Source organism: Epinephelus moara, chromosome 9, assembly GCF_006386435.1.
Source record: "Epinephelus moara isolate mb chromosome 9, YSFRI_EMoa_1.0, whole genome shotgun sequence".
Taxonomy (NCBI): domain Eukaryota; kingdom Metazoa; phylum Chordata; class Actinopteri; order Perciformes; family Serranidae; genus Epinephelus; species Epinephelus moara.
Window position 1 is genome coordinate 33,508,930 of NC_065514.1, and position 27,558 is coordinate 33,536,487.

At 40.6% G+C, this 27,558-nt stretch overlaps 1 protein-coding gene across 1 annotated transcript in view; it reads right to left on the reverse strand.

Moving 5' to 3' along the window:
* Positions 1-2,650: 2,650 nt before the first annotated feature.
* Positions 2,651-27,558, reverse strand: part of lrsam1 (leucine rich repeat and sterile alpha motif containing 1) — a 29,214-nt gene continuing 4,306 nt past the window's right edge. The window contains exons 2-25 of the mRNA XM_050053001.1: positions 25,438-25,625; positions 24,985-25,041; positions 23,545-23,589; positions 23,370-23,447; positions 21,796-21,864; positions 21,617-21,701; positions 21,400-21,521; positions 21,208-21,298; positions 19,496-19,605; positions 19,313-19,342; positions 18,826-18,948; positions 18,395-18,534; positions 18,205-18,249; positions 17,277-17,347; positions 15,845-15,944; positions 15,581-15,668; positions 15,396-15,470; positions 13,462-13,542; positions 12,450-12,545; positions 10,415-10,513; positions 10,203-10,334; positions 7,205-7,271; positions 6,372-6,577; positions 2,651-4,485 (exon numbers count right to left, since the gene is read on the reverse strand). Of these exons, the coding sequence (XP_049908958.1) occupies positions 4,363-4,485; positions 6,372-6,577; positions 7,205-7,271; positions 10,203-10,334; positions 10,415-10,513; positions 12,450-12,545; positions 13,462-13,542; positions 15,396-15,470; positions 15,581-15,668; positions 15,845-15,944; positions 17,277-17,347; positions 18,205-18,249; positions 18,395-18,534; positions 18,826-18,948; positions 19,313-19,342; positions 19,496-19,605; positions 21,208-21,298; positions 21,400-21,521; positions 21,617-21,701; positions 21,796-21,864; positions 23,370-23,447; positions 23,545-23,589; positions 24,985-25,041; positions 25,438-25,509 (2,205 nt within the window). The 5' untranslated portion in view covers positions 25,510-25,625 and the 3' untranslated portion in view covers positions 2,651-4,362. The remainder of the gene's footprint in view (positions 4,486-6,371; positions 6,578-7,204; positions 7,272-10,202; positions 10,335-10,414; positions 10,514-12,449; positions 12,546-13,461; positions 13,543-15,395; positions 15,471-15,580; positions 15,669-15,844; positions 15,945-17,276; positions 17,348-18,204; positions 18,250-18,394; positions 18,535-18,825; positions 18,949-19,312; positions 19,343-19,495; positions 19,606-21,207; positions 21,299-21,399; positions 21,522-21,616; positions 21,702-21,795; positions 21,865-23,369; positions 23,448-23,544; positions 23,590-24,984; positions 25,042-25,437; positions 25,626-27,558) is intronic.

The following is a 27,558-nucleotide window of genomic DNA, read 5'->3' on the forward strand; positions in this document are numbered from 1 at the left end:
CAAAAAATAGCAATAAATTAGTAAAAGGAGAAAATTAGTAAGAAATTCAATTCAATCAAAAAATAAATTAATTAAACAAGGAAGTGACTTGAAAAGAGTGTTTCAAAAATAAAATAATACTGTAGCATAATCTTAAAATGTAATAATAATAATAATAATAACAATAATAATGATCACAAATCTATTCCCCCCCCCCCCCCTAGTTTTCTAATAATAATTCTCTAAATCTATTTTAATTTTTTTTTCAATTTGTGGGACATTTCTTAACAAGTTGCACACTGCTCTTTTTCTCATGTTTTTGAAAGAACGCGCACCAATTTGCTCAGGGCTTAAAGGTTTGAAGCACAAGGAAAGTGATGTCACTCCAGGTGTCAAAGGGTTAAGTTAGGTTTACAGAAGCCCATTTCCACCAGAAAAAAAAACAAAAACAAGATGAAATGTTAGGAATGTTACTACTAAATGAAAAACATACTTACTCAAGTCAGATTATGACATATCAACTTTTTATTTTGGTCCAAATTACGAATTTGACTGAGTCAATAATATAACATACTAAGCAGTCAGTAGGCTACAAGTAACTGGTACAACTACTGAAGAAAACTATTGAAAGGGTCACTTCGGTATAAATGACTATGCACAACTGCCCTAAGTGGCTACTGCTAGCTGCAGCGGTCTCACTCAATGCTGGACTCAAATCAAAAACTGTTGTTGCTATTAGTCACTTGGACACAAAAACATGAGAAAATAGGGTCCAGGTTGACAAATACCACAGTTACCCTCGAAGTAGGTACACTTCTGAAGTACTTGAGTATTTTCATGTTTACAATTTTAAACCTCAGAGGGAAAGACTGGTTTTTACCCCACTACGTTTATCTGAAAGCTATAGTTAGAAGTTACTTTGCAGATTATTTTGCAACATTATAAAATAAAATAACCAGTGGTTTCTAACCTTTCTGGCCTATAAATCCTTTAGAATAATTAATTGTGTATGATATGGTTTCTCCACAAACTCATTAGAATTCTTAAAATGACACCCAGTTCTTCTCCCTCCTCGAAAAATCTGTTGTCTATGAATATGCAACTATTGTTTATTTCAAATGTAACTGCTGGACACAAGCCATCCTCAGTGTGTGTGCCCTGGAGGTTACTGCTATTGCATAGTGGACCACAATTGGCCTTTGAATGTCTAAAATACTAAAATATCCAACAATTCAGAGAAACTAACATTAAAGTCCAAAAAAATGAATGCAACTTTGTGTCGCAGAACTTTCTCCTTCCGGTTTCCTCTTCTTTCTGGCCCTCATATATGATCTCACGACCCCTCACATTTATCCTGTAACCCTTTGGGGGCCTCACCCCTAGGTTTGGAACCACTGGACTACATTCTTTATCAATAGTTAAAACTATCTCCACCATGACCAGCTACAGCAGTAAAAATGCATTATGGTTAAAATTGTACATTTTTCTATAATAGTATTGGTGTTTTACTTAAGCAAAGGATCTGACCACTTCCACTTGTGTTTATACTACATCTTCCTGCAGACTAATTAAAAAAATGGCTTTACCACATTATACGCTCACAAAGGTTCTTGCAAATGTTTCACTTCTAATGTGAATTGTGGTTCAGAGCTTTAACAGTCACTTAAACCACCTCCAAGAAAACATAGGCAGGTTGCAAGATTACTTACTATGTAAGCAAGTATAAGATGTCAAATGACAGCAGGTGTCCAACTACATAAAATATACATTTGTGTTGACACTCAAGAACATGACTCAGTTTGTATATTGTATTTCAGTACATTTCCATGAGTTGCTGCCTGTGTAGGAGCAGTGCATCTCTTCAGCAACACAAAGCTTTTACATTGATCACAATGTGAGTACAGGAAAACACACATAGACTTTACAGCACACTGTCTGTTGACATAAAATGTTTGATTTATAAAGAGGTGAAGTCTCTTACACACTACATTTAACAGTCATACACAATAAGTTAAGATATTTCCTGAAACATGCTGGGATGTTGAAGTTAAGAGCACTTGAGTATAATAGCATTAGTGATGGCTACACACAGGTAATGTGTTGGTAGTTACAAACAGGTGATGTGTTATTAGTTACACACAGGTGATGTGTTGTTAGTAACAGACAGGTAAGGTGTTGTCAGTGCATACATATGCACCATACACAGTATAGTAGGGCTGCACAATATATTGTGTATATTGTGAGGTCAACTTCAACAATAAACATGTCGTGAAAGACTGCGTTATTACACTCAGGGATTTTTTTAAAGTTAGTTTACAGAGAGGATCAGTAGTAAGCTTGTTGGTGCCTTTTGTTTTTAATGTTCAATTTGTTCAATGAAAGACTGCTGCAAGTAATTTCCTTTCATTTTCCAATTCACAAAGCAAGTTTTTGTATTTCAGCAGTATACTGAAAGCAGCAAAAAGGCAGAGCTGAGTAGACTTGAATATGTTTCGCAAGTAATATCACGATATTCAGCATGATTGCACATGGCATATTTTCCTCTTATTGTGCAGCCCTAATACATAGCAATTCAAATAAGAGTGGGATCAGACAAGATATGTCAGACAAGCGGGACTGAGACTGAAGTGAGGTCCAAGACAAATCAGATTTCTTTTTAAAAAAGTGGTCCAGTATTAAGCGAGACCGCTGCAGTTAGCTGCAGTGAAACTGGCTGGATTGTAATCTCCGCGGGCAACTGATCACCATCAATTTGCCTCCACTCAACTGCTTGTTAAGCTGTTGACTCTTAATTCGCCCAGTTAGATGTGAAAATATGCTGGCTCAATGCATTCTTAAATTGCTATTTATTTATGTAGAGTCTGGTTTGTTTGGTGATCTCAGGGCTGTTTCTGGTTAAACAAAACGGGTCTTACTCTTTAACAAAGAGGTCAACTGTTGTGGAAATCCTTTCTTAAAGTTGTAAGACACTTTCACTACTTTCAGTAGACATAAAAAGACAGAGCTCGAATGCCCGCAGGGATTACACTGCAGCCAATTTCTCTGCTTTCTCACTCAATACTGGACCAATTTCAAAAAAGAAAATAGCGCCCAGGTTGGAAAATACCCTTTAAAGAATGTTAATATCTAGTTTAATGGCCTCCTTCTAGTATTGCACTTTCTATAAGCTGGGGTAATAGGGTTACAGATATTTAAGAAAAGGTTCAACATCAAAGAAGCTGAGGCTGAGAAATCCTGACTTTTAGTCCTCAAGTGTGGGGCAAGCTCCAACATTGCTACATTTCCCATGATGCAACTCAAAAGTGTCTTTAATTAGTTGGGCAAACACGTCTTTCAATTTCCATACCCCCTCTTTGCAATGCATGCTTCCTATTAAACATCTGTAGTCTCCAAGCTCAAGCTGAGAGAAGGTTATTGACTTTAAAAAGCTCCTCTAGAGCCACAGAAAATATTATTAACTGTACAGGATGAGTAGCACTCACAACTAAAATAAAACTAAACATAAAACGTTCCCCTTTGGGATCTTCATTATTCTCATTTTGCTTAAATGGTGTACATTTATACAGTTCTATGTGTTCTACATTACCACACAGCAAATATGGGGCCATGTAGTTAGAAAAAAATAGTATTAGAATTACAGTGATATAATATAGAGAGTGACAGGGACTGGAAGTGTTAACAGGGCTCTGCAGCTCATTTTTTAACCTGGGCAGAAATGAGTTTCCCCACAAATCATCTGATGTGCACTGATATAATTCCTCCATATTAACAGCAGATACATGATTGCAGCAGGCACAGGGGGAGCCCCTGGCAGTGAGGCAGGACAGATTGTGTCATAGATTGAAGAGCGACAAGATGAGGGTTGCATTAGTGACGCACCGGCAGTGATAGCAAAAAAAAAGCAATAACAATCAATAGATTATGTTTTAGATAACTTACAGAAATGCTGGACAGGTGTTACTTTGGTTACCAACACAGACAAGTGGTATCGTTTAAAAACAGAGATTTCCAGATAAAGGCACACATCAATTGAGAAACTATAAAAAGGCAAAGAACAGTCGTCTTTAACCAGTGAGTTGTACTGTATAGTCCACTTGGCTCTAATATACAATAGAAAAAAATAAAATATCATAAGAACGAGAAAATAAAACAGGCTCGGATGCCAGTGACAACAAAAAAACTAAACACCATTAAAATAATCCTATCCAGGCTTGTTTCTGCATGTACATCACAAAGTTTGGTTAATAGAGGAAAGTGGCTCAGCTCTTTGACAACCTGCTCAAAGCTTTTCTTAAATGACATGGTCAGCTCACAGCAGCTTTATGATCATGCATAAATACAGAGAGATGCAGTCGATGAAGGAGTAGCACAATGCAGCTGGTCCTAGCTGTGATAGAGGCGGACGCGCTGGGATATGCTGCCACGACACAGAGGGCAGTTTTGCAGAGCCTCGCTGCACAACTGACAACAGCACACATGACCACAGGGCAGGAAGATGACCTGGGACTGGAGAGAGAGAGATGAGACACTGTCAGTTGACTGGAAAAGTGTGTGTATGTATGTTACGGATTAATGGTTAACAGTGATCCTCTGCATTTAGAGAGATTGGAGGGTGGTATCTTTTTTTTTTTTTTTTTGGCCTTCCAAAACCAAAAACACAAAAGCACAAGAGGATAAATGCACTTTGAGGAATGTAACCAGAGAGTACAATGTTGCCATGGAATCAGTAGCTGTGTCTGGAATCCCACCCTCGTTCAATCATTCACTACTTCCTTTATAACAGACACTCAATAGTTCACTGCACAGTAAATCGAAATTTTGGACACATTAATGATCCTCATTTTACGTCCTCTACAATCCTCTATTACCGCCTCGTGGCTGTGTGCCTCCACGCACCAGTCAAGTTTCTCTTACAGTTTACTTCCATGTCTGTGAAAACATGGATGCTTCACACACATCTCCCCCCCTGACAGCACAGAAGATCTATACAATCAGCACAGTTTCAAGGTGGACACCCAAGATAAGGAGTCACAAATTCAGTATTTGACCAAATGTCTCCCCTTCTGTCCCTGAGATATGATGTTAAGTAATGGCCAGAAAAGTGTTTTTGCAGAATATCATGATGTCACAGTAAAAGTTGACCTTTGACCTTTTGGATATAAAATGTCATCACTAGACATTTGTGTGAAGTTTTGTCATAATTACAAGGCTCAAAATTGCGACCGTTTTGGTCGCATATGCAACCAAAATTTCATCTGTGCGACCTCAAAATATAATTGGGAGCACTGGTGCGAGTGTAAATAATTCTTCTGGTGCAAGTATCCCCCACTTCTGTCACTCAGAACTAACTAGAAGCTGAAGCTAATTCATGCCGGAGAGAAGAGAAAATGAAGAGAATGCTGAAAGACTTTTTTAGAAAAAACACCACTGAACCACTACTGAACTAGCCTGGTGAAACCATCCTGATCTCGTGAGCTCATATTCTATTTCGCTCTGCAGATCAGTCTGGCCATGCAATCATAAAGGCACATTCTGGCATCGGTTAAAGCTTAACGGGCCAATCACAATTGTGACCTATCATCATCTAAGGTTTCGCTTTCATTCATAGTGGTGTTCAGTGGCGTTTTATCTAAAAATGTCTTCAAATGAAAAAGTTGTTAATGATAAGTGTACTATACACATACAATGTAATGTATACAGTATAATGTCGACTTTTTGTTGCAATAAAAAAAACGATTACACTGTTGGTGCTTCTTACATTACGGTGGGTGCTCCCATATGAATTTGTGAGTTAGGGCGAAAAACATATTTTGTGAGGTCACACTAATCTTGACCTTTGACCACCAAAATCTAAACAGTTTATTGTTGAGTCCAAGTGAATGTTTGTGCCAAATTTTAAGTAATTCCCTCAAGCTGTTCTTCAGATATCACGTTCATGAGAATGAGACAGAAAAGGTCACAGTGACCTCGACCTTTGACCCTTGACCAGCAAAATCTAAATCAGTTCATCCTCAAGTTTAAGTCAACTTTTGTGCCAACTTTGAGGAAATTCTCTCAAGGTGTTCTAGAGATATTGCAATTCACGAGAATGAGACAGACAAGGTCACAGTGACTTTGACCTTTGACCACCACAAACTAACCAGTTCATTGTTGAGTCCAAGTGGACATTTGTGCCATATTTGAAGAAATTCCCTTGAAGTGTTTTTTGAGATAGCATGTTCACAAGGATGGGATGGACAACCTGAAAACATAATGCCTCCGGTCATGGCTATCACTGGTGTGGAGGCATAAAAATGCCAAACAAACGTGCAGCGCAAAAATAAGAAGTTTAGTATTCAGTGTTACTGAGATCAAAGGTATTACTTCCTGGTTTTGCTGTGAGCTTTTCTTACCCCCTTCTCCATGCAGACCACACACTCTGAGCTCCCTGATCCCTCCACAGGGCTGGGGGCTGAGGGGGTGACAGGGGTTCCTGGGGTGAGTGGTGGGCTGGGCATCTGGATGGCTGAGGTGCTGGGAAACAATGGAGGGGAAGAAGGAGTTGGAGCTGAGGGGACAACTTCTTCCTCCTCGTCCTGCTGGACACTCTTACAGGCTCCTGTTGGAGAAAGAGATTGCGAGTGAACAGAAACAGGTTGGCTTTTTATTGAATTTGTCAAATACATCATTTTCCATCCTTTAAAATAGGCTGAAATATACATTTCTCCTTCAGTACATGAAATCCCTGCAGCCACCTGTAGGCAGCAGGACACAGTCTCTGGTTTGGGAAGAGCTGTGTTGGAGTGCAGTGTCATTACACACAGCTGTCCACAGTGTTCATGTGTTAAAATAAATAAAATGACACCAAGCTAGTTCATTTTTTGAGTTGCTGTTGTCACTATGATTAGTTCAGTTGTTTCAGCACAGTGAGACCAGTGATGCAATTGGCTGACAGCATATTAATTAATCACCACACCCTCTGATCTACACAGTGTCCACTTTATTAGGTACACCTGTACAGTCTAATGCAATGCAGTGCAACTCTTCTGCCCTTAAGTTTTCCTTTCTGTTGATGCAGTATGTGTTTGGTATGCTGCATGTTATTATGATTGTTGAGACTTCATATATCACATTTTTGTGTTTTTTTTTTGTGACCAGAGTGGGCAGAGAAGATTTTTTTTGGCTTTGAAAACTCACACATCATGTGCAGGTGAATTGTATGACATACAGGATGTGTGTAATGTACCTTCAGGTTGTTGATTCCGAGCCCAGTTAAGAAGAGCTTTCTGGATTCCTATTTCATTGATGCCAAGCTGAAAACAGAGAAATGAATAATGCTGATTACTCTACATGTTAAACCCACATTCATTTTTTTTTAGTAACTTGGGTCAGCACAACAAGCTGTAAACACAGCACTGACATACCATCACCTTAAAAAATCAGAAACACATTTTTCCTTTTTCTCCTGTAGTGCTGTTTATTCTAGATTGTTTTAATGTGAGTTGAGTGCATAATGGAACTAGATGGCACTCAGCTTGTGGTGCTCAAAGGGCTTAAACAAATACATTAGAGAAACTTAACAGCAATGTCTCCAGAAATCATGACCCGGTTACTCAAGATAATCCAAAGACCTTGTTGTGAGCAGTTTCATGAAGAAACCATTTCTTCTCTACTAAACACTTAACCAACCATATCACCATGCACAAGAAGGTGTGCATCTACCACTATCTCTCCTAGCACTGCTGAGCTTGCATACATTACAGCTCAGCCGAGGAGGATGCCATTAATGTTTATATCTCACGCTGTCATGAAGATGAGCCTCTCGTCCATGGGTAGATGCACATCTCCTTCTGCACAGTGATACAGTTGGCGGGTGTAGTTCAGTTGAAAGAAAATAGTTCCTTCATGAAACTGTTCACAACAAGCTATGTGGATTATCTTGAGTAACTGGTCATGACTTCTGGAAAGAGACATGCTACTGAGTTTCTCGATTAATTTCTTTGTTTTTGTTTTTGGCACTATGAGCACAACAAGCCGAGTGCCATCTAGTTCCATTACTGAAGAGAAGACCGACATCCCCAACACTCGGCCACTCACACCAAAACCATCTAGACTGATGAACAGCACTACAAGTAAATGGAAAAATATATATATTTGATTATGAACTGTCCCTTTAGCTGATATGGATAACTTAATTAGCCAGCAGTTACAGTTATTAACACATTCAGCAGACATGATCATTCATTTAGAGTCATGTTTGTGTCCAGCTGATTAATTCAAGTCCAATATTTGCTCTCTATTAACTCTGACTTCGGTCTCCACCAACTCTTTAGAAAAATATCTGCCTCTTCAGCTGCTTAATGTTCAACTACATTCACTAGCTCACTTATGAGGCCCTGATCAAACAGAAAGCGTTTTTAAATGAGAATGAAGCATTTTGCTCACTGTTTCTGCGCTCTAATTTATTTTGATGGTGCACTCTGAACTTTTCGGGTTGAAAAAACTTAAACTCAGAGCGGAAAAGTGCCCCACGCCATCTCTGTTTTTTTCCCCATTGTCAAATCAGGTGATTTGAAAGGCAGGCCTTCTGTGGTAGCCACGACAACACGTTTACACTTAGTAAACAATGTAGGAGAAACTCAAGGTACTCTTTGTGATCCACCCTCTTTTTTAGGGTCTCATGTATCTACACAGATCTCTGTTTCTCTGTGTCCAACAAACTATTTGCTGAAAGCCTCTCACCCTCAACCACAGATAGAGCAAGTACCCTCTGCCTGTCCATTTTAGGAAGTAGATACTGATTACTGTAAAAATAGGTGGGTAGTTTTAGCTAGCCAAAATAAACAATAGACTGATTACACATCAAGGTTAGGAGATGATGGGGTAGTTACCTGGCAACAATAACACTTTCTGTGTGATCTGGGCAGGTTATGCACAGTGAGTTTTTAGAGCTTTTCACTGAAAAAGCTGAGCTGCTTCAGCGATGCTTAAAATGGTGGCATTGAACCAGAACAGTAAAGTTGCAGCCAGGAAACCAAAACAATGAGCTGAAAGTCACTACAAAGCTCTGTAGAGCTGAAGGGAACTGCTGAGTCATGTGATTATTATGTGACTACCAGGAACCTCTTTCTATATACACAGTGATTTGTCATTTGATCCATTTTTATGATAAAATATTGAAAATAGCTGCTTTAAAAATCATTTTTGACTGCTAAAGGGTTGGCTAATTGATTTAGGTTAGCCTTAAGTTAACTGCTCCTGGCACCACCACCCCAGCTTCTATGCTGACTGGGAATTATGTTAACAGGACAGCTCACTTGCTGCTGAATGTTAGTGGCAAAATACTCCCCTCTTACCAAGAGAGTGGCTAGAATGACCACAATGTCCAATTGAATGATGAATTGAAAATAAAAAAAAAATCAGTCCAATTATCAGGATAGTTTTGCACATTTACAACAGTTTCATGAAGGACATGACAAGCCCTAACTGGGGATTCTGAATCATAATCGTTAATGAGTACTGATCTTTTTTTGTGCTTTCTTATCATAGTTGAGGATGTCAGTGTGACTCTGTACAGATAGATTCACAAGTCAGTCTTTAGATGCTTTGCTTAACTAAAGACTGATGTCTTTCTCCCTGATTTTGTGTTTAGATGGGCGAATACAATTTCAGAGTTTAAAAAAACTCCCTACGTTGCAGAACCATTAGTAAATCCGCAGGGCGGTCCTTCGGTGGCTCACTGAACTCTTGTGCTCGTAAACATAGTCTGACTGCATTAAAAGTTTTAAACAAAGTCGCTGTAAGTCCTTCATTTCCACAATCTTGTGGACTGAGCACACGTTTGATAAAACGGAGTTAAATCTCTCGGCATCCATTTTCAAGCTCTCTGTGTGTTTATTTCATTGCGGACGAGAAAAGGGGGAGTGCACATCTCCGGGAGGGCGTGTCCTTTTCAAAAATGCAAGAGGTGTTGCTTTGTTGCCGGCCGTCTTCTCCGGTGTGTTAAACACACTTTAGAAAGGAGTGTCCCCAGACTATCAGAAGGCAGAGATCTCTGATTGTCTGGTGGCGAGACTACTGTACAGATGCTGGGGCAGTAACTCACAGTGTTGTACAGTGGTGGCTTTGTGTTGACAAAGAAGAAAGCTGATATCAAAACAGAGTGTTACAGAATGTGTTGAATCATCTCCAATATGAAAGTGGCAACCGATGATAATGTGTTAGTAATGATGTTGCAGACAAACCTTCTTGAGGTCAGAGGAGTTCATGTGGCGAAGGGCCTCAGCTGTCACTCGATTATGGGCCAGGATGGGCAGGTAATGCTGAGCTGAGAGTTTGCATAACAGGTTGACCAGCTCTTTCTCCACACCGGCTTCCTGCATGAAGATTACAGTTTAACAGCAGCACAGTTTGGGCTTCAGATGTTTCTGTGTGTTTGCCTTGCTCTGTACTGCACCTGCATGCGCAGTGACAGCGGCTTAGCATCCAACAGCCTCTGGTACTGGATCATCCAGTAGTTCTGTTGGTTGGACTCTGACTTTTGCTCCATCTCCACCTGGAAAACACAAAGTGCTTATTGGTCTCATTTAACTACTCAACCCCAGGATGAGAAAAGACATTATGATGTGTGTCAATGACCGATAGCCTGTTAACACTTGGTATTAACATGCATTTTGGTGATCCTAACACAGGTGAACAACTGAGACATGTCACTGTACACTCCTGTATCTATAATACATCTCCAGCTGACCACTTGTGTTTAGATTTTGTTACTGCTTACGTCACCTGGGCAAGAAGGTCAAAGGGCTCCACCAACAGTTATTACTTTCACAGTCTCGCTAGTTACATTAATGGTTGTCTTGGTAGAGCTTGAGCCATCACTGTCAGCAAAATTTAACAGGTCTCTTTCCATACAGCAAAACAATGGACGGTCATGCAACACTTCATCTACCTTGTAAAATGTGCAAGTTATGGCGCGTTAGTGGAGACATGCAAAGCTGCAGACACATTCTGTTTTTAGCATACATGACACGCCCCTACAAACCATGCCCACCACAAGTACAAGACACACCCACCAACCCAACAGTTATCTGAATCCTGCTATAACACCATGTTGTATTAAAAAAATAGGGCCAAACATAGCAATAATCTACTTTGTAATTCATTATATATGAAGATGTGAGTCACCTTGTAAGAAACGAGATATAACCTTTCCCATTACCTTTACCCTAACTTTAACCACCTGTCTTTAAACCCAATACTTCACAATTAGCTTAATGCATATTTAGCATTTTCTTCAGGGCTTCCAGGGAAGGGGGCTGATCATGGACTGACATGTATATTACAGTGGGTGAGTTATGTAGCTAGTTGGTGGGTCATGCAGCCAAACCTACTCCTGTTAGTGTGCTGTCACCAAAACAACCCCCATGTCCTGCATTGATAACGTAGTGCTTGCTGGGTGCACACTACAAAAGATTTGTGGTCAAATACATCCCAGGTCACCTCAGCGAGTGGTTTGAGTGATTGAATAACAATGTAACAATGCGACTTGGTGGTTGTTTATTTAACACTATCCACTTGTGATCAGATCACCTAAGGCGCATATTAATACCAGGTATGTGCAGAGCCTAAAGCCCAGTATACACTGTGCGATTTTGGGCTGTCCCAGACGAAAGATGACCACCGTGAAAGAAACTTAGCGATATCTTTGGTCGTGGCTCTAAAACGGTGGTCCTATGTCGCACAGTAAGAGGTTCAAGGATGGCTGTAAATTTAAATTCTGACATTGTCAGAAATTTAGGATGACCATCTCACTTTGTGACTGCTGTTAGGACCCACATCTACTAACCAACCAATAGAAATGCAGCATGAAATGATGCACTGGTGCTTAACCCAAACAAACAGATGGATAGCAGCTTGTCATGGAGGCAAAACACGCTAAAAGAAACGTGAGGGATTTCAGCAAGGAGGAAAACCTTGCAGAGTTGTGGCAGCAGAAGCCTTGCCTGTATGATGTGTCCTCCAGCTCTTACCATGATCACGTAAAGAAGGCAAGGCATGGAGGGAAACAGCAGCAGAGTTTGAGCTGCCAGGTGAGCAATCTATATATAAAGTGTCCACAAACCTTTAGGTTATTTGATTATGTGACCCTCTATGTTGTGCTTCACAATTGGAGAAGTAATAACTCCTGCAGCATGCTTGCACACGCAGTATGGAAAGCTATTGCATAATACAACTTAACCTGCAATTCAGAAGAAGCTGTCATCATGCAGTCTGCATACATCAAACTTGATGTTGTACCCAAGTTTATTAGATCCAAGTCACACAGTGTAGTTTGCACTAAACTTACAAGATTGCTAAAATCTCACAGTCTACAGGGGGCTTAACAGAAGGCAAATGTGAGCAATCTCTGCATCCACAGTTGCATCATTTTGATAATGTAACAGAAGAACGCTTGAGACATTGCTTGGTCAAAGCAGCGGTTTCCTCACCAAAACCTGCCGCAGCTCCTGCTCTCTCTGGTCCCTCTGCTTCAGCAGCTGCTGCAACAAATCACTGAGAGCTGTGCGCTGCTCCACCAGAACCTCCTGCGCACGCACGCATGCACACACACACACACACACACACACACACAGAGGAAGTGCGTAAAGTGACAATATACACTCCTCAGTAAACACTGTGGGAACACTAAGGGGCTGTACACATGCTGCCTTTTTTGCGCGCTAAAATTATTTGTTTTCAATGAGAATGTGCGGCAGGGTGCGCTCAAACAGCAGAGCAACACCGTTGCGGTGTGCACGCATTCCCGAGCGCCTCTTTTTCAGGGCGCAATGTCTGTGCCCTGAGATAAACCGAATTCAACTTCTGGAACGCAGGAGCATGCACCACATGTCATGTGACAAGAAAAAACAAATCACTGTCGACAGATATCATTCCCTTTTTCCGTAAATACCAGTCTGTGGTAAATCTGGAAAAGTGGATCATTTTGGTGCAGAGCTGCCAGAGCTTTACATCTGTCTCACAGACGATATGCCCACACACAGTAGGCCTGCTACAAACAGCGCCTGGAAGAATATCAGCTCTGCACTCAAATTTCAGGTAAATAGTCTTCGATACAGTACTTGTTAAGGTCACTTAGCAACCTAAGACGCAAACTACCGCTGTGCTCTTGAAAGCTAACTCAAAAATGGCACAAAAGTATTGCCCAGCGCTCAACCTCGCGTTTTCCAGGCAGTTAAAGACACGGCATGAGTACAGGCCCCAAAACACCAGCATTGCTCTGACATAATTATTATAACAATCATTATCACTTAATTGAAAGCATGTATTTAATATCCCTTTCCTTCTGATTATTTTCTTGAATCTCAGTTTGTACAATGATAAATTGTTGCAATGAAGCAATGACATGAAAACGGCCAAAAGGAATGATACAGTAATCAACAGGAAGAAGAAAAATAATCAAGTGAATGTAGGAAGGCGGTGAAAGAAGGCGGTGACACCCACCTGCAGGTTCTCAGCATCCAGATTGCGTCTTTTAACCTCCAATCTAGTCAGCTGCAATAATTCACCCTCTATGAGCTTGATCTGGGGACAGTGGAGAAGCAAACATGAAGCTAGCAGGGAGAAGGGACATGCTGCTGAACAAAAAGTCAGGATGAAAACCTGGATGAAATGATTTTCTGTTCGTAGATAATATTACACAGAGTTTTGTGGGTACCCGATTGGTGACCAAAACATTTTTTTAAATCACTTAACGAGTATGAGTAAAAATGAGTTAGCTATGGGCGGGCTGCAGGTGATGTAAGAGAAAGGAAAAAAGAATAAAACAGGAAAAAGAAATGATAATAATGCCCAGTGTCTACAGTCTTTATATTCATCTTTACCAGGGAATTTTCTGCTCACCTAAAAGCCAGTGAATAACACTAGTGTGTGAACACTTACATCTCCAAATGAGGTTTGCTCATTTTCCTTAACCTAACAGATTTTTGGGCCACCTGGGGGCAGCAAAACTAGCTGTGAACACAACACAGACATACATCCCTTTTTAAAGGTCTAGTGTGTAGGATTTAGTGACATCTAGTGGTGAGTTTGCAGACTGCAACCAACTGTAACTCCCATGTGCCAAGCATGTAGGAGAACCACAGTAGTTGATGCTGACACAAAACGCAAATGACCCTATCTAGACCCAGTGTTTGGTTTGTCCTTTCTGAGCTACTGTAGAATCAACATGGTGGACTCTGAGTAACAGAGCCTGCTCCGTTTGTAGATATAAGTGGTTCATGAAAGCACAAAGATACTTAGTTTCAGGTTTTTTAGTGATTATACACAGATGAATGGATAGTTATAAATATTATATTCAATTTTTGCCAATATATCCCCCCCTTAATCCTACACAGCCTAGTTCACACTACCCAATTTTAGCCCTGATTTTCACCAACAGTTTATGGAGCTCCTCCACAAAAGCCCCAGATCAGAGACAAATCGGTACCACCATGTGCTAACTGTTGAAAGTTCATCGATGTATTGCAGAGGCTCCCCTGATATCCAGCATGCTACATACAGTCAGGTCCNGCCTTAAATGAAAGCTGAGAGTCTGCACTTTAAGCAGGTATTCATTGTTTCATTTAAAACCCATTGTGGTGGTGTACAGAGCCAAAATGATGACAACTGTATCACTGTCCAAATATTTATGGACCTGACTGTATCTGGACCTGTCAGGGACTTTCAATTAGTGACCGTTACAAGACAGTAGGTTGTATAGTGTGAACTTAGCTTAACAGTTAAGTTATTTACACACACAGCAACATAGAGCAAAATTAGACTTCGTTTAAAGTCGTTTTTGTGTCTACCTGATGAATGTAAGTCCAATATGCACTCTCCTTTTAGCTCTGTTTTTGGTCTCCACCAACATTTTTCGAAAATATAATATACAACAAAGATGATGAGAGCTGTGAGACACAAACAAAACATTTAAGTTTGGGCCGTTACAGCTGAGGGGAACTGCAGGATCTGGTGATAATTCTTTGTTGGTTCATCACTATGAGCCACACCTTCCACATTACATTTAGTTATTAGATCAGTTGGTAACATAATAATATTCATCATCACAGCCACTTCAAAGAAAACATGTCCACCGCTACTCTCTAAATAACCTCAGTGTGTAAACTGGAACAGCTCACCACTGTATAGATAGCACAGAAGGTCAGTTACCGTTTAATTTCAATAATTTTTTATACCAAGCATTGGGGTGTTTCATATAAAAATATAATGTAAAATATGATTTTGAACAAAAGCTAAACTGTGATGTCTTGCAAACTATGAGAGCTTGTTGAAGCTGTTTACTTAGCCTTTTTGTGTTATGGTGAGCTCCATTTTAACCCAGAAAGGAGTGACATATTTGACCCCCACCCCACCCATCTCCACCTGTCCACACAAACCTGGTTGCGGATGTAGCCGTGTACAGCATCTTTCTGCAGCTGCAGGGCCTGGAACGCTGCTTTCTGCATCTCCTCCTGTAGAGAGCAATCAGATGGTTGCTCAAAAGGTATGATTTTGATTCACACAGTTAAGATTTCTCCACCAGGCTCTCATGACACTTGTGACAGCTACGTTATTCACATACCTCCTGCAAGATGTGGGCGATGGCTTTTGACTTGTCCAAAACTTGGAGGGACAGCATCTTATCAAACTTCCTGTCCAAATTCTCTAAACTGTTATGAGACAATGGAAGAGAAACCATATGCTTGAGTTTACAACATGTTTCTCTAAGGTTTGGTTTGTTAGGGCCACTCTAGTTTGCAATGTTCACATCTGTCTGCTTAGATCTGGTGTGTGTGTGTGTGTGTGTGTGTGTGTGTGTGTGTGTGTGTGTGTGTGTGTGTTTAACCTTCTGTAGGCCTCAGACACCAGGTTCTTTCTGCGAAAATCACTGGCCTCCTGGAGGAGACTCATAGCATAGCTGTCCGACAGCATCTTCTGCATGGCCACTAAAATACATAGAGAGGAAAGAGAGGGGGCAGGGTTTAGAGGAAAAGAAAGTGTGTTGTGAGTGTGTGAGATACTACACTACAGAGAATGAATGTGATCAGTACTTTTCATGACAATCAGCCTATGTGATATCTCATGTGCAGGGTTGACATTACATCCCGATGGTGACAACAGAGAAAAGCTGACCAAAACTGAAACGGTACAACATCTGGGGAGCATGAAGGTACACAGTAAACAAGAGTTGGTTGATTTCCAGTTTTGCTTGTCCAGTCTGGTGTACAAGCTTAAACAGGTTTAATTTAGTGCAAAACAGCTGAACTGGCATTTCTCATTATGAGTCTTTCTGGCAAATTGAAAAGGAGCCTACATCAGCGACCTGTGCTGACGACGTCAAATCCACCTTATTGTAATAAGCAATATGTCAACTTGGTTCACATATCATGTTTTTTATAACAAACTAACGAGCCATGCGTAATTTACACCAAAGGGAGGTCGATAGCATAAAGGAGATAAAAATTCAGTGGAGGTGGGAAGTGGGAACATGCAAACGGTGTTGTGTTTGTTTACTAGAATGTTCATGTGTTTTTTGGGGCAACAAGATGAACCATGGCAGAATAGTTGAAAGAAAACTTAAACTGTGCCAACATTGCTACATTTTGGATTTGAAGCCAAAGAAAGGGGAAAACCAAAAAAACATAGATAAGGCAACATGTAAACACCGCAGGAGGAAAGTCATGGCTGCACTCAGGAGCAGCTACTGAATCAAGGGTGACACTTAGTAGTAAAATTAGGTATACTGGTCCAGTCTGGTGTTTGGCTTAATATCAAACCAGTTAGACATTTTTTACACTGGCCCAACCCTACGGTAAACTTTTCTTAAGCACATTTTGTCAAGATAATAGTGAAAAATCAAAAGGTGGGGGATTCACAATAATCAGGAATCATCATCTGGAGACCATGAATTTTCACAGTATATTTCTTTGCAATCCAAAAATACTTGGCACAATATCTTGGTCTGGACCAAAGTGTTGGATGGCCAGACAGACCTCTCTTATTTCATCAAGAGAACCAGAATGTTTAACACTGATATAATTTGCTTTAAGGTCTTGGGTTGATGGTGTGCTACATATATTTAGTGTAAATATGTAAATTAATTAAATACTTTGAAATATTTACATTATTTTTTTTGCCTGCTTGATTAAAGTAACAGTCTCTGGCACAATGAAGTACATTTTTGGGGTCCATGGTTTGTGATTAACAGAGCCACTCCAGCCATGACTCTACCAACAGAACACTGTTTAGGTTAAGTACATATCAGCCAAGCTCCTCACCTGCCACCTCCTTCTTCCTCAGTGAACTGGCTTCCTCCTGAGTGATGGCAGTCAAATGCTCCATACGGATCCTGAAGGAGAACATTTTTCAGTGATGCTCTGACTTTTTACATAAAAAAAATGTGTGAATTATAAGACAAATTCAACTAATACAAAGTACAATTGCTTTATTGCAATTAATCTACAAGTTGTGTGAATAACACTTAAGTATAGATAACAAAGTTATTTATAGGCTGTCTTCCATGAACTTTCTGGACTCCCTGAATTTAATTTAATTTAATTTAATTTAATAGGGGAAGATTTCAACCACTACCCCTTGTAACTCTAAGGGGCAAAGGGTACTTTGGAACAAGGGGTAGAAGTAAAGCTAAGAAATGGGATTGGGCCCAATGCCCTTTTTAAACTTTGTAAACATGTAAAATCCATCTGACAACTATTAAAACAACGACAGTTATGATCTAGAGGAAGGTGTAACTCCATGAGAAGACTATGAGACAGACATAATGTTAGATAATGACTTACACCTGTAGGCATGGCACTAGTCTTCCAGGAGGAATGATCACAGTGACCAAAAACATATGCAGATGAACATAAGTGATAATTTATCAAAACAGACTGGGAGAAATCTGAACATGTCCATTTTACAGAATATATTTTCTTATTGCCTAATTTATTTTTCGTGACTATGCAGTGTCAATGTTTTGCTTCTTTATGGTGATGTTCTTAAGGTCTCCTGTGTTCTGTCATGTGTTTTTACACCCCTGGAAAGCACTTTGTGCATCTTACTTGGTGCACTAAAGTGCTCTATAAATAGGCCCAGTCTGGTAAGTGGAAAACAATTGGATGAGTGCTACTATGTGTTTGAGAGCATTATATCTTTTTGCTGTAATAGATGAGTAGATTATGGATCAGTGGTCTGTCTACTCACCGTTCCTCCTCCAGGGCTTGAAGAAACTCTGCACTTTTTTTCTGCCTGGAGAGATCAAAATACACATCGTGTAATTAGCAGAGACTCATCTGTGTGTACGAAGCATCTACAATATGACACAGATTCATACAGCAAACTTTACACAACTAAACAAAGAATACACTACACAGCCACTTCCTTCAAGTCCTACCTGTTTTTGTCCATCAGCATGTTGCTGATGCGACTGCTGATGTTGTCTTCAGCTTGTCTGACTTTCTCCAGCACCAGCAGCCTCTCAGCCTCCTGAGCCCTCTGCTGCTGGCTGACCCCCAGCTCCAGACGCTCTTGCTCCTAAACAGACAGATTACAGACATTAATGCAGCAGAAATCAACAAAGAAACACACTGAAAAACTAGAATTACTGCCCCACGGTTGTATGCCTCCATGCACCAGTCAAGTTTCTCTTACAATTTACATCCATGTCTGTTAAAACATGGATGCTTCACATACACACATCTACCCCGGCAGCACAGAAGGTCTCGGAGGATTATTTTGGACAAGATTACATCAACACAGAGACATACCAACAATCGATAAAATGCACATCTATCAAGCGCTGGTGCGAGTGAGTACATTGTGTACCTGTCGGACTGAGTTGAGGATATTTTCCTTGCGGGAGTTGTTCATGAGCATAAGCTGGGCGTGCTCATTTTTCTTCTCCTCCAGGTGCCGCTCAAAGTCCAGCTTCGCCTGGTTCTTCTGCTCCTGAAGGACAGAGGGACAAGTCAGCATGTCCTCCTACTGTACTCTACGTGTACAATGACAAATTTTAAGCTTTGCAAATGCAGACAGTAAAATATAAACTAATATTAAAAAATGTATTTAAAAGCCAACTAATAAGAAGTTAAATAACACAATGACTACGGACAAATTATTTTCACTATTAACGTCAATATCTGCCTCTTCAGCTGCTAAATGCTCCACTATATTCACCGGCTAGTCTCTAACTATGTCTATGTGCTGTTTGGTGCTGAGGAGGTAGTGCACAGTGTATTTGTCAGAGCTGTTGCTGTAAACAACACAGATCAGAGTGAACCAAAACAGTGATTGTGTCACTGCAGTCCCATACCTTTCTCTTCTCGTAGTCACTGAATCTGTTCTGCAACAGAAAGTGACGAAAGATTGAATGAGACTTCCAGTAACCAGTTAATGCAGTATAGGCAGCAATGAACAAGGTCCAAGTGAACAGCACTACATGGTCATAAAACTGACTTTCTGCTTCTGTATATGGTTGTGTTGTCACCTACTGTACCTGCCAGGCCTCCTCCAAGCCATCCAAACAGTCAGAGTTCTGTTTGCCACAATCATTCTCCAGCACCGGCAGGAGATACTGTGATGGGGGGCAGTACTCCTCTCCCAGCTCTGAAAACCATGTCAACAAAGACATCCAATATTATTCTCTTAGAGAGTCTATTGACACAAGAATACCTTTTAACCTTTTTTTCATTCTCTTACTTCCACTGAAGGATGACATGTCTTTCTGTAGTAATGAAATTCCACAACAACAACAAGGACTTTGTCATATATCACTTTGAATCAAGGCTCAAGTTTTGTTTGTGTTGCACAAAGTTTTGAACCCCGTAAGAAGCCACAGTTTGGTGTAGCTTTAGTTTCTGTGCTACAGAACTCTATGTTATCAAAACACCTCAAAGTAGAGACCAACTACGACTTAAAGTAAATGTGTGCCAGGAGCGTAAAATTGAGGTTTTTGTGTGTGTGTGTGTGTGTGTGTGTGTGTGTGTGTGTGTGTGTGTGTGTGTGTGTTGCTGCTTTTCAGAAAGGCACCGGTGATGTCACTACCGCTCCTTTAGTTACTGTATATTATAACAATAATAATAATAATAATAAACTCTATTTATATAGCACCTTTCAAAACACAGTTACAAAGTGCTGTACAATAAAACTAAAAACACAACTAAAACACAAGAAGAATAAAACAAATAACATGTCATAAAATGTCAACATGTCATGAAATGTCAACTAGTAAAAGATAAAATAAGGCCAAATTTAAAATCAAGATAATAAAAGGTCATTAAAGTCAATAAAATAGCAATAAAATAGACAGACAGCTCAGATAAAGTCAGGATATGCTTTACGAAAGAAGTATGTTTTAGGAGAGACTTAAACGAAGCCAGTGACTCAGACAGCCTTATATCCTTATGTCAGACAGAAACTATTACAGCAAAGACAGAAAAGCGTAGAAGCATATCGGCCGCACATTGAATGCTGCTAGTGAGTATTGTACTTTTATCACCGTACACGTTGTGAACTTGTTGTTAACTGTGTAATAAATCCTCTGTTAATGTATCATTACGTTAGCTACCTAGGTTTCCTTAATGTCAAGATATTGTTATCATAGAAACATATCCACGAGTAGCACGTCGTAACTAAAGCGCTGGGATGAAGTGTTTTCCGGCACGCCGCTACTGTTTTCCTGCTGAAGAAAAATGTTACATGGACACAGGCCCTTAGACTCCAAAAATAGCCAATTACGGTGCGCTTGTAAAATTGAAGAAAAAATAGCTGAAAGCTTAAAAATGCTTAAGCGCATTTACGTGAGTGAAGAATGAACCATTATGTGGCCTGTGTAGACAGTGGGACTGCTTAAAATAGAAGTCCTTTTCTAACTGTTCTGTCACACACATGGAAGACAGACAACCCCCTCCTGTGTAGCTGCATGTTCAGATTTATTAATGAGTTTAAAATTTTGTTATCTGACATTATTCAACTGAATTAATTTAAACCTTGTTGGTGCTGGCCAGCAACACTATTTAAAACCTTGTTGGATAACCTCATTTTTACAATGTTGGTCCTACTCTGTTGACAATTTGGAGAAATGTTGTTTTTTTTGTTTGTTTTTTTACCAAGCAGAAAAATATCTATACATATTGATAAATCTACATGGTAGTCATGTGAGTGTGTGTATGTATGTGTGAACAGTGGGTACCATAAAGTAACCCTCACCGGTGCATAGGAAGCGTTGGATGCTCTCTGTGCCTTCTGTACACACAGACGCAGGTGGGTATGACATCGTGGCAGCATCCAATGTAAAGCTCTGTCACAGTACACATACACACAGAGTTTGTTTAAAACCATATCCATAACCATATCTTTAGCCCTCCTGTATTTCTATCAGTTTGAGTCCCAAACACACACCTCTAAGGTTCGGATGTAGACCAGAGCTTTGGGGAGCTCGACAATTTTGTTGTCACTCACATCCAGGGTGCGCAGGCTGCATAAAGAACCAACTGAGGATGGCAGCTCACTGAGGCAGTTACCTATACAGATACACAGTGATGTAGAAAAACATAACCAAGACCGTTTGACTTGTACATGTCCTCTCACTCATGGGAGGAAAAATGAAGCATCATACCCTTCAAATTGAGCGTCTGCAGAAACCGCAGATCCCCGATTGACTCAGGCAGGGCCTTTAAACGGTTCTTCTCCACATTCAGAATCTGATGGAACACAAAATAGACACACATGGATGGTGAATAGCATTCACTCACACTCATTCCCCTTTATCAGGAGTAAAGTTAAAAATGGCTTTACCTGCAGTGACGCCAGCTTCCCAATGTCTTCTGGGAGTAAAGTGAGCTTGTTCTCATGCAGATCTAAAACCTTTGAAAGCAGACACATTCAGTCAGGCTTTTTTGTGAAGACGAAGGGGTGAGAGATTAGAAAAAAAAAAAAATCTGGTCTTCTCTTCAGTGTCAGATTAGATGCTTGCTCACATGTTGACTATAGCCCCTTTAACACTGCCTGTTCAAGGCGGGTATATCGTGCCGTTACACCGGGACAGAGTGGTTTTGCCTTTAAGCCGCCACGGGAGGTAGAAATAGCGCCAAAACTGTGTCTGTATAAACAGGACAGCCAGTATGACAGGATCATGGGCATGACGGGTGTGACGTTTTGACGACGTGTTATGTGAGCTATCCACCGCTGTTAGCAATTAATGGCTAACTACAAGAAGAACAAAGGCCATAAACGTCTGCAAATTGGGATAACAGTGAGGTACGGGGGCTCCTTAAACTACCTTCTCAACGTCATGCAGTAACAACTCTGTCAATCGCCCCATCAACCATCGTGTCAACCGCCTAACTGCAAGAGTGTTACCCCCTAAAGCAAAGCGTTTTTAAAAGCGCCTGCTGCCACTATGATGCACAGCTGCGATGAAAGGCAGGTCAGGTGCTTTGTTAAACACTGGCAGAAGTACAAGCTAGCTTGTAGCTGCATAATGTGGCATCAGAAATCATTGAAACTACCATAGATTTCTACATATTTGGACAACTTACCAGTTATCTGAAGTTTGGTGGAAATGTTATACTAGGCCCAGTTTTTCTTTTGGTTGTCCTTATAAGTTACTGACACCATAACTGAGAATTTACACACCAAAATTATCGGCTCCTCCATCTCGTCTTCCTTCTGCGTCCATGATGCCTGCTAATTGATCGGCCGGGCAGGAAGCAACCACCACAAGTTCAAAACGGCGAACTTAGCATGGCAGAGCAAGGGCGGCAACCACTTCATATCCCTACCACCATGTTGAAAACTGCTTCCTCTTTGCTGCCTTCCCCTCGTTTAAATGACTGGAGGCGGCAAGTTAATGCGCAGCAATGTGGAAGCCCCTTTGTCCTCCAAGCAGAAGATGAGATCAGCTGCCATATAACAGGGACAGTAAATGATTGTTATTGCCATGTTTTGGTATTGTTGTTGTTAATAAAGCGCTGCCGACATGTATCTTTTATGTCACACGAGAGGTCGATTCTGCTGTGTTGGCATGCTGCCTAAAAATCACATACTGGAGCGGAATGATACTGCTGTCATTTGGTTCTTTGTAAAAATGCAAAGGCGGCATAAAGAAGGGACTTTGTAGCAGCCCTATAGTGCCATCTCTGTGTAAAAAGGGCTTATAAAACAGAAGCACTAGCTCTGTGACTTAATATTCCCACAGAAAACCCGGCCTCACACAGCTTTTAGTTGGAAAGAGAACTGCAATCCAGACCAAACTATCCATCTTCACAAATGTCTCAAGTGGGCAACTGGTTTCAAAATCATATTACACTGTAATACAGTTTTAACAGGCACTTTAATTTCCCATCATGCTTGGATCTGGTTTGCATTACCTTTAAAGCGGCAAGAGTGCTGATGTCACATCCTTTGGGCAGCAATGACCTCAGTTCATTATTATGGAGGATAAAGACCTAAAGTAGAGCAGCAGAGGGACATGTCTGACTGTTCAGCCAGGGACCCACACAAATACTGACACATAGGTGTTGCATACATAGTAGTAGTTCTTACCTTTTTCTGTAGGACCTTACAAATGGAGAAGGCACTCGAGGGAACCTGAGGAAGAACAGACCACAGATGTCATCATCTGCAGTGCTAACCACACACTGATCAATACAGAATTTTACGAACAGTTGCCTCTGCAGATGAAGCAGTAACGGATTAAACGGGACTTGAACATAGGTTTAAACACAGAAGTCAACATCCACATACAAGAGCATGACCCAAGTGACTATCAGTCCTGAAACATATGTAAATGAAGTAGCTTTTGCTCATAACCAAAACAGAATTTGCTTCTACTTTGATATTTAATCATTCAATCATCCATTGACATAAACTCAGTTTCCAATGACATAACAGGAGGGTTATGGTACACCACCCAGATATAAATACTGGAGGGTTTGTCCTGTGTCATTGTGTCACTCTGAATTAGACAGCGCACGTCAGTTAACCCTCCCTCACAACTGGCTAGACATGGGTCATAAACTACCACTTCTCTCACTAAAATAAATTATCCCTAGCCGTTCGGGATGCACTGATTTATCAGCCGAGCACAAGTGTCAGCCAGTATCCACCTTGTTGATCAGCAAAAAAGTGACATTCACTGATGGCAGTGGAAGATGTTCTTCTGTTGTTTCAAATTAATTTTATGCAGGCTTAAAACCAGGGCTCCAGACTAAACCTATTCTGTCTTCTGGGGACAATAGACAACATGTCTGGGACAAACAGAGGTCTTCCCCTGGACGCCTTAGAGTAAACTCATTATCAAGGCGTCAGAGGATACACCCTACTGTCTCCCTGATAATGCTACATTGTGAACAGCAAATCTGTGTTGAAATCCAAAAATAGAAAACTAAACATGGTGGCAGACGTATGAAACCCTGCACTTACACATTTCAAAAAACTCTCTTACATACTTATTGCTAGTGCGCTATTAGTTAAGTTTCGGTGTGCCAGTGGTGGCACGGTGGTGCCCAAGGTTGCTGATCCTTGCATTAAAGGTTGTTTCATAAATTTGAGTGACTGAATTTGTGCTCATTCAAAAACAGAATGAACGGCTGAATGACTTTAAAACTGTTCAGTCATTTTTGTTTGAAGATTTCTTTGTTTCCCTGTCACAAAGGGGTGAATAAATAACAACATAAACAAAATAAACAACAACAAAAACAACCCATCAGTATCAGCTATTGACCAAATTTCTATTTCAAACATGGGTATCGATATCTGCCCAGAATTTCACAATCCGTGCATCCCTACTAACTATCCTCCAATCTTGCTCTCAGAAAGAGCAGGAATAAATGAGAAAGTGGAAAAAGGATCTGAATTAAATCCCAAAATGCTGAACTGTTCCTTTAAGGTAACTTAACAATATCTTCAGTTGTACTAAACCTTGCTTTCAAAATTTAGACAAAAAAACATTTGATGTAATATCAATGCAGTAGCTGTACTCACCTCTGACAGCTCACAGGCTGAGATGTCCAGGATGTCATCAGCACCTGCCTCCTTAGACTGAAGAACAAGAAACAACATTGATTGGGTTTGGGTTTGGGTTAGACAGCAAAGACACATGGTGCAAAAGGCAATGCATTTTTGATGAATAAAGAATACAGCCTCATACTCCTAAAAATACAAAAATGGCTCCAGATTGTCCCAGTGTTATCATGCAGGCTGTTGATGCAACCCTCAGCACCAGCAGTAGCTGGTACACATTGTAACATACCCTCCGAAAATTATTTTTGAGGAGGGGTTTCTGTGTCCCTGTGATTTTGGGAGCTGTCTTGCCTTGGCAGTTAGCTCAGTGGGTGGGTGAGAGGGAGGGAGATAGGGAGGGAGGGTTGGTTGGTAAGTAGGTAGGTAGGAATGGATGGATGAATGGACATTTTAACGTAAACACACTCTTCTTACCAGGCACAGCTGATATTCCAGTCTCTTCTTGGAGTCGTCGCTGGGCTTCCTCTTCTTGAAGAACAGAGGCATCCTGCCTGTCCTGTTGTCTCTCAGCCTGCTGGGTTTTTCCTCCTGTCCCTCCACTACAACAAGAACCACTCCAGAGGACTGATGGACGGTTGGAAAGCACTGACAGTGCCTGCACACTGAAAATTAAAAAAATCCAATAGTCAGGTAAAGCAACATGACTTGAACTCATATTGCAATAACCCTTTAGAAGGTCAGTGGTTCCCAACTGGTCCAGCACAGCACACAGTGTAATGACACAATCAGCATCATACTTGGGTTTGGCCATGTCATCCAGCTAGTTTGCGGTCTTTGTCAAGTAGATGTCCATTAGTCACTCACTCTACGTGCCGGAAATCCACTGTACTCAAAACTGAGGGGTTCTTTATAGACCTGACACGTTTGCAAGTCACTTGCAGTCCATTCAGAATGGACTCAAGACCCACTTTTGGACTGCGACCCACCGGTTGGGAGCCACTGTCCCACAATATGCCAAATGATGACTGCGAACTAATTAAATGTGTCTATTTTAAGTTAAAGCTATCTGAATACATTCTTGGCCACATGGGAGCAGCAGAACATGCTGAAAAAACAGCACTAAAATATTATCACCTCAGAAAGTTGTGAACAAGTGAACATGTTAATCCTAAATTGTTTGTTTACACATTCAGCAAACACAGAGCAACATTATCATTCATTTGGAGTCGTGTTTCTAAAAAGTCAAAATCTTAATAGCCAATTATTCCCATCAGCTCCCAAAACGTTGACAGCATACATTAAACATAATTTTATTTACTCACACGTCTTCCAATTACTCAGTTCTATTATTTCACGGCTGTGCTCTCAGCTTTCCTAAAGGGTTTTATGGCGGAGGTGGGTCATTTCACCTGAAATAAGACAACATCTCCTATCATTATAAAAATGAATGTATATTTTTGATAAGATAAAACATTAACACCTAGGAAAAATAGCAGAGGGGCTATTTCACATACAAAAATAGCACATACTGTAGGCCTAGTTAATAGGCCAAGTGTTTAGGATACAACAGTCACTAGTTTGTTTATGAGACAAGATGCCAGGATCTGAATACCTCTCCACCTCTGCTACAGTTTCCTGAGGGCAAACCTGTCTCTTATTTATTCTTTCACCCACCAGGAAGTTCCCTGATTTCTGATCAGCTCACATTTAATGAATATTTCAGTATGTTTCAACCTGCTCTATTGAAAAGAAAGTCATTAACTTGTAATACTAAATGTGCAAACCTACATATAGGCCTGCTTTTATTGATTACAGAGTTAACCCTTTGTGATTCACTTATGCGGTGAGTCTTCCTGCAGCTACATAATAAAGGCCAACCAGCATGTTTCCATTTGATTTGGGTGTACATGGACAGTATGCATTAGCATTCTTTGTACAGCAACAAACCACCAGAAAACAGCCCTACCAGGCAGAGTCTGTAATGCAACCCTGCTGGACTTAACCACTCGTTTCAAAACGAAAGAATGGACAAAATAAAAGTGACCCTTCAAGCTGGATTGCCTCGAGGTCTGGCTTTCTGAGACTACTTGAAAAGAAAGAACTGACTATACCCCTGAACTGCTAGATGGCCGACACTGACAAGATACTTCAGAAAGTTCTGATTCTCCATATTATCTTGACACTGAAAAGCAGAAATATACATCCACTAAAGCTACCACGTAATAAGCAACCATCACAGCTGAATGCTGAAGCCAACAAAGATGTGATTAGAGATGCAATTTCTCTGACAACATGCTGGCTCTAAGACAACTCTACTACTACTACATGAAAGTCAATAGAGAAACCCCCTACTTCTCTGGAAAGTCACAGTCCATATATGTTTTCCAAAGCCCCAGAAGCTATGAGGGTGGGCTGAAAAGTTCATGGGCTGAACAATGAGCAATGGGTTACTCGTGGTCCCTAAAGTCTCCAAAAGTAGATCAGGAGCTAGAGCCTTCAGCTATCAGGTTCCTCTCCTGTGGAATCATCTTCCTGTTATGGTCCGGGAGGCAGACACCGTCTCCACATTTAAGACTAGACTTAAGACTTTCCTCT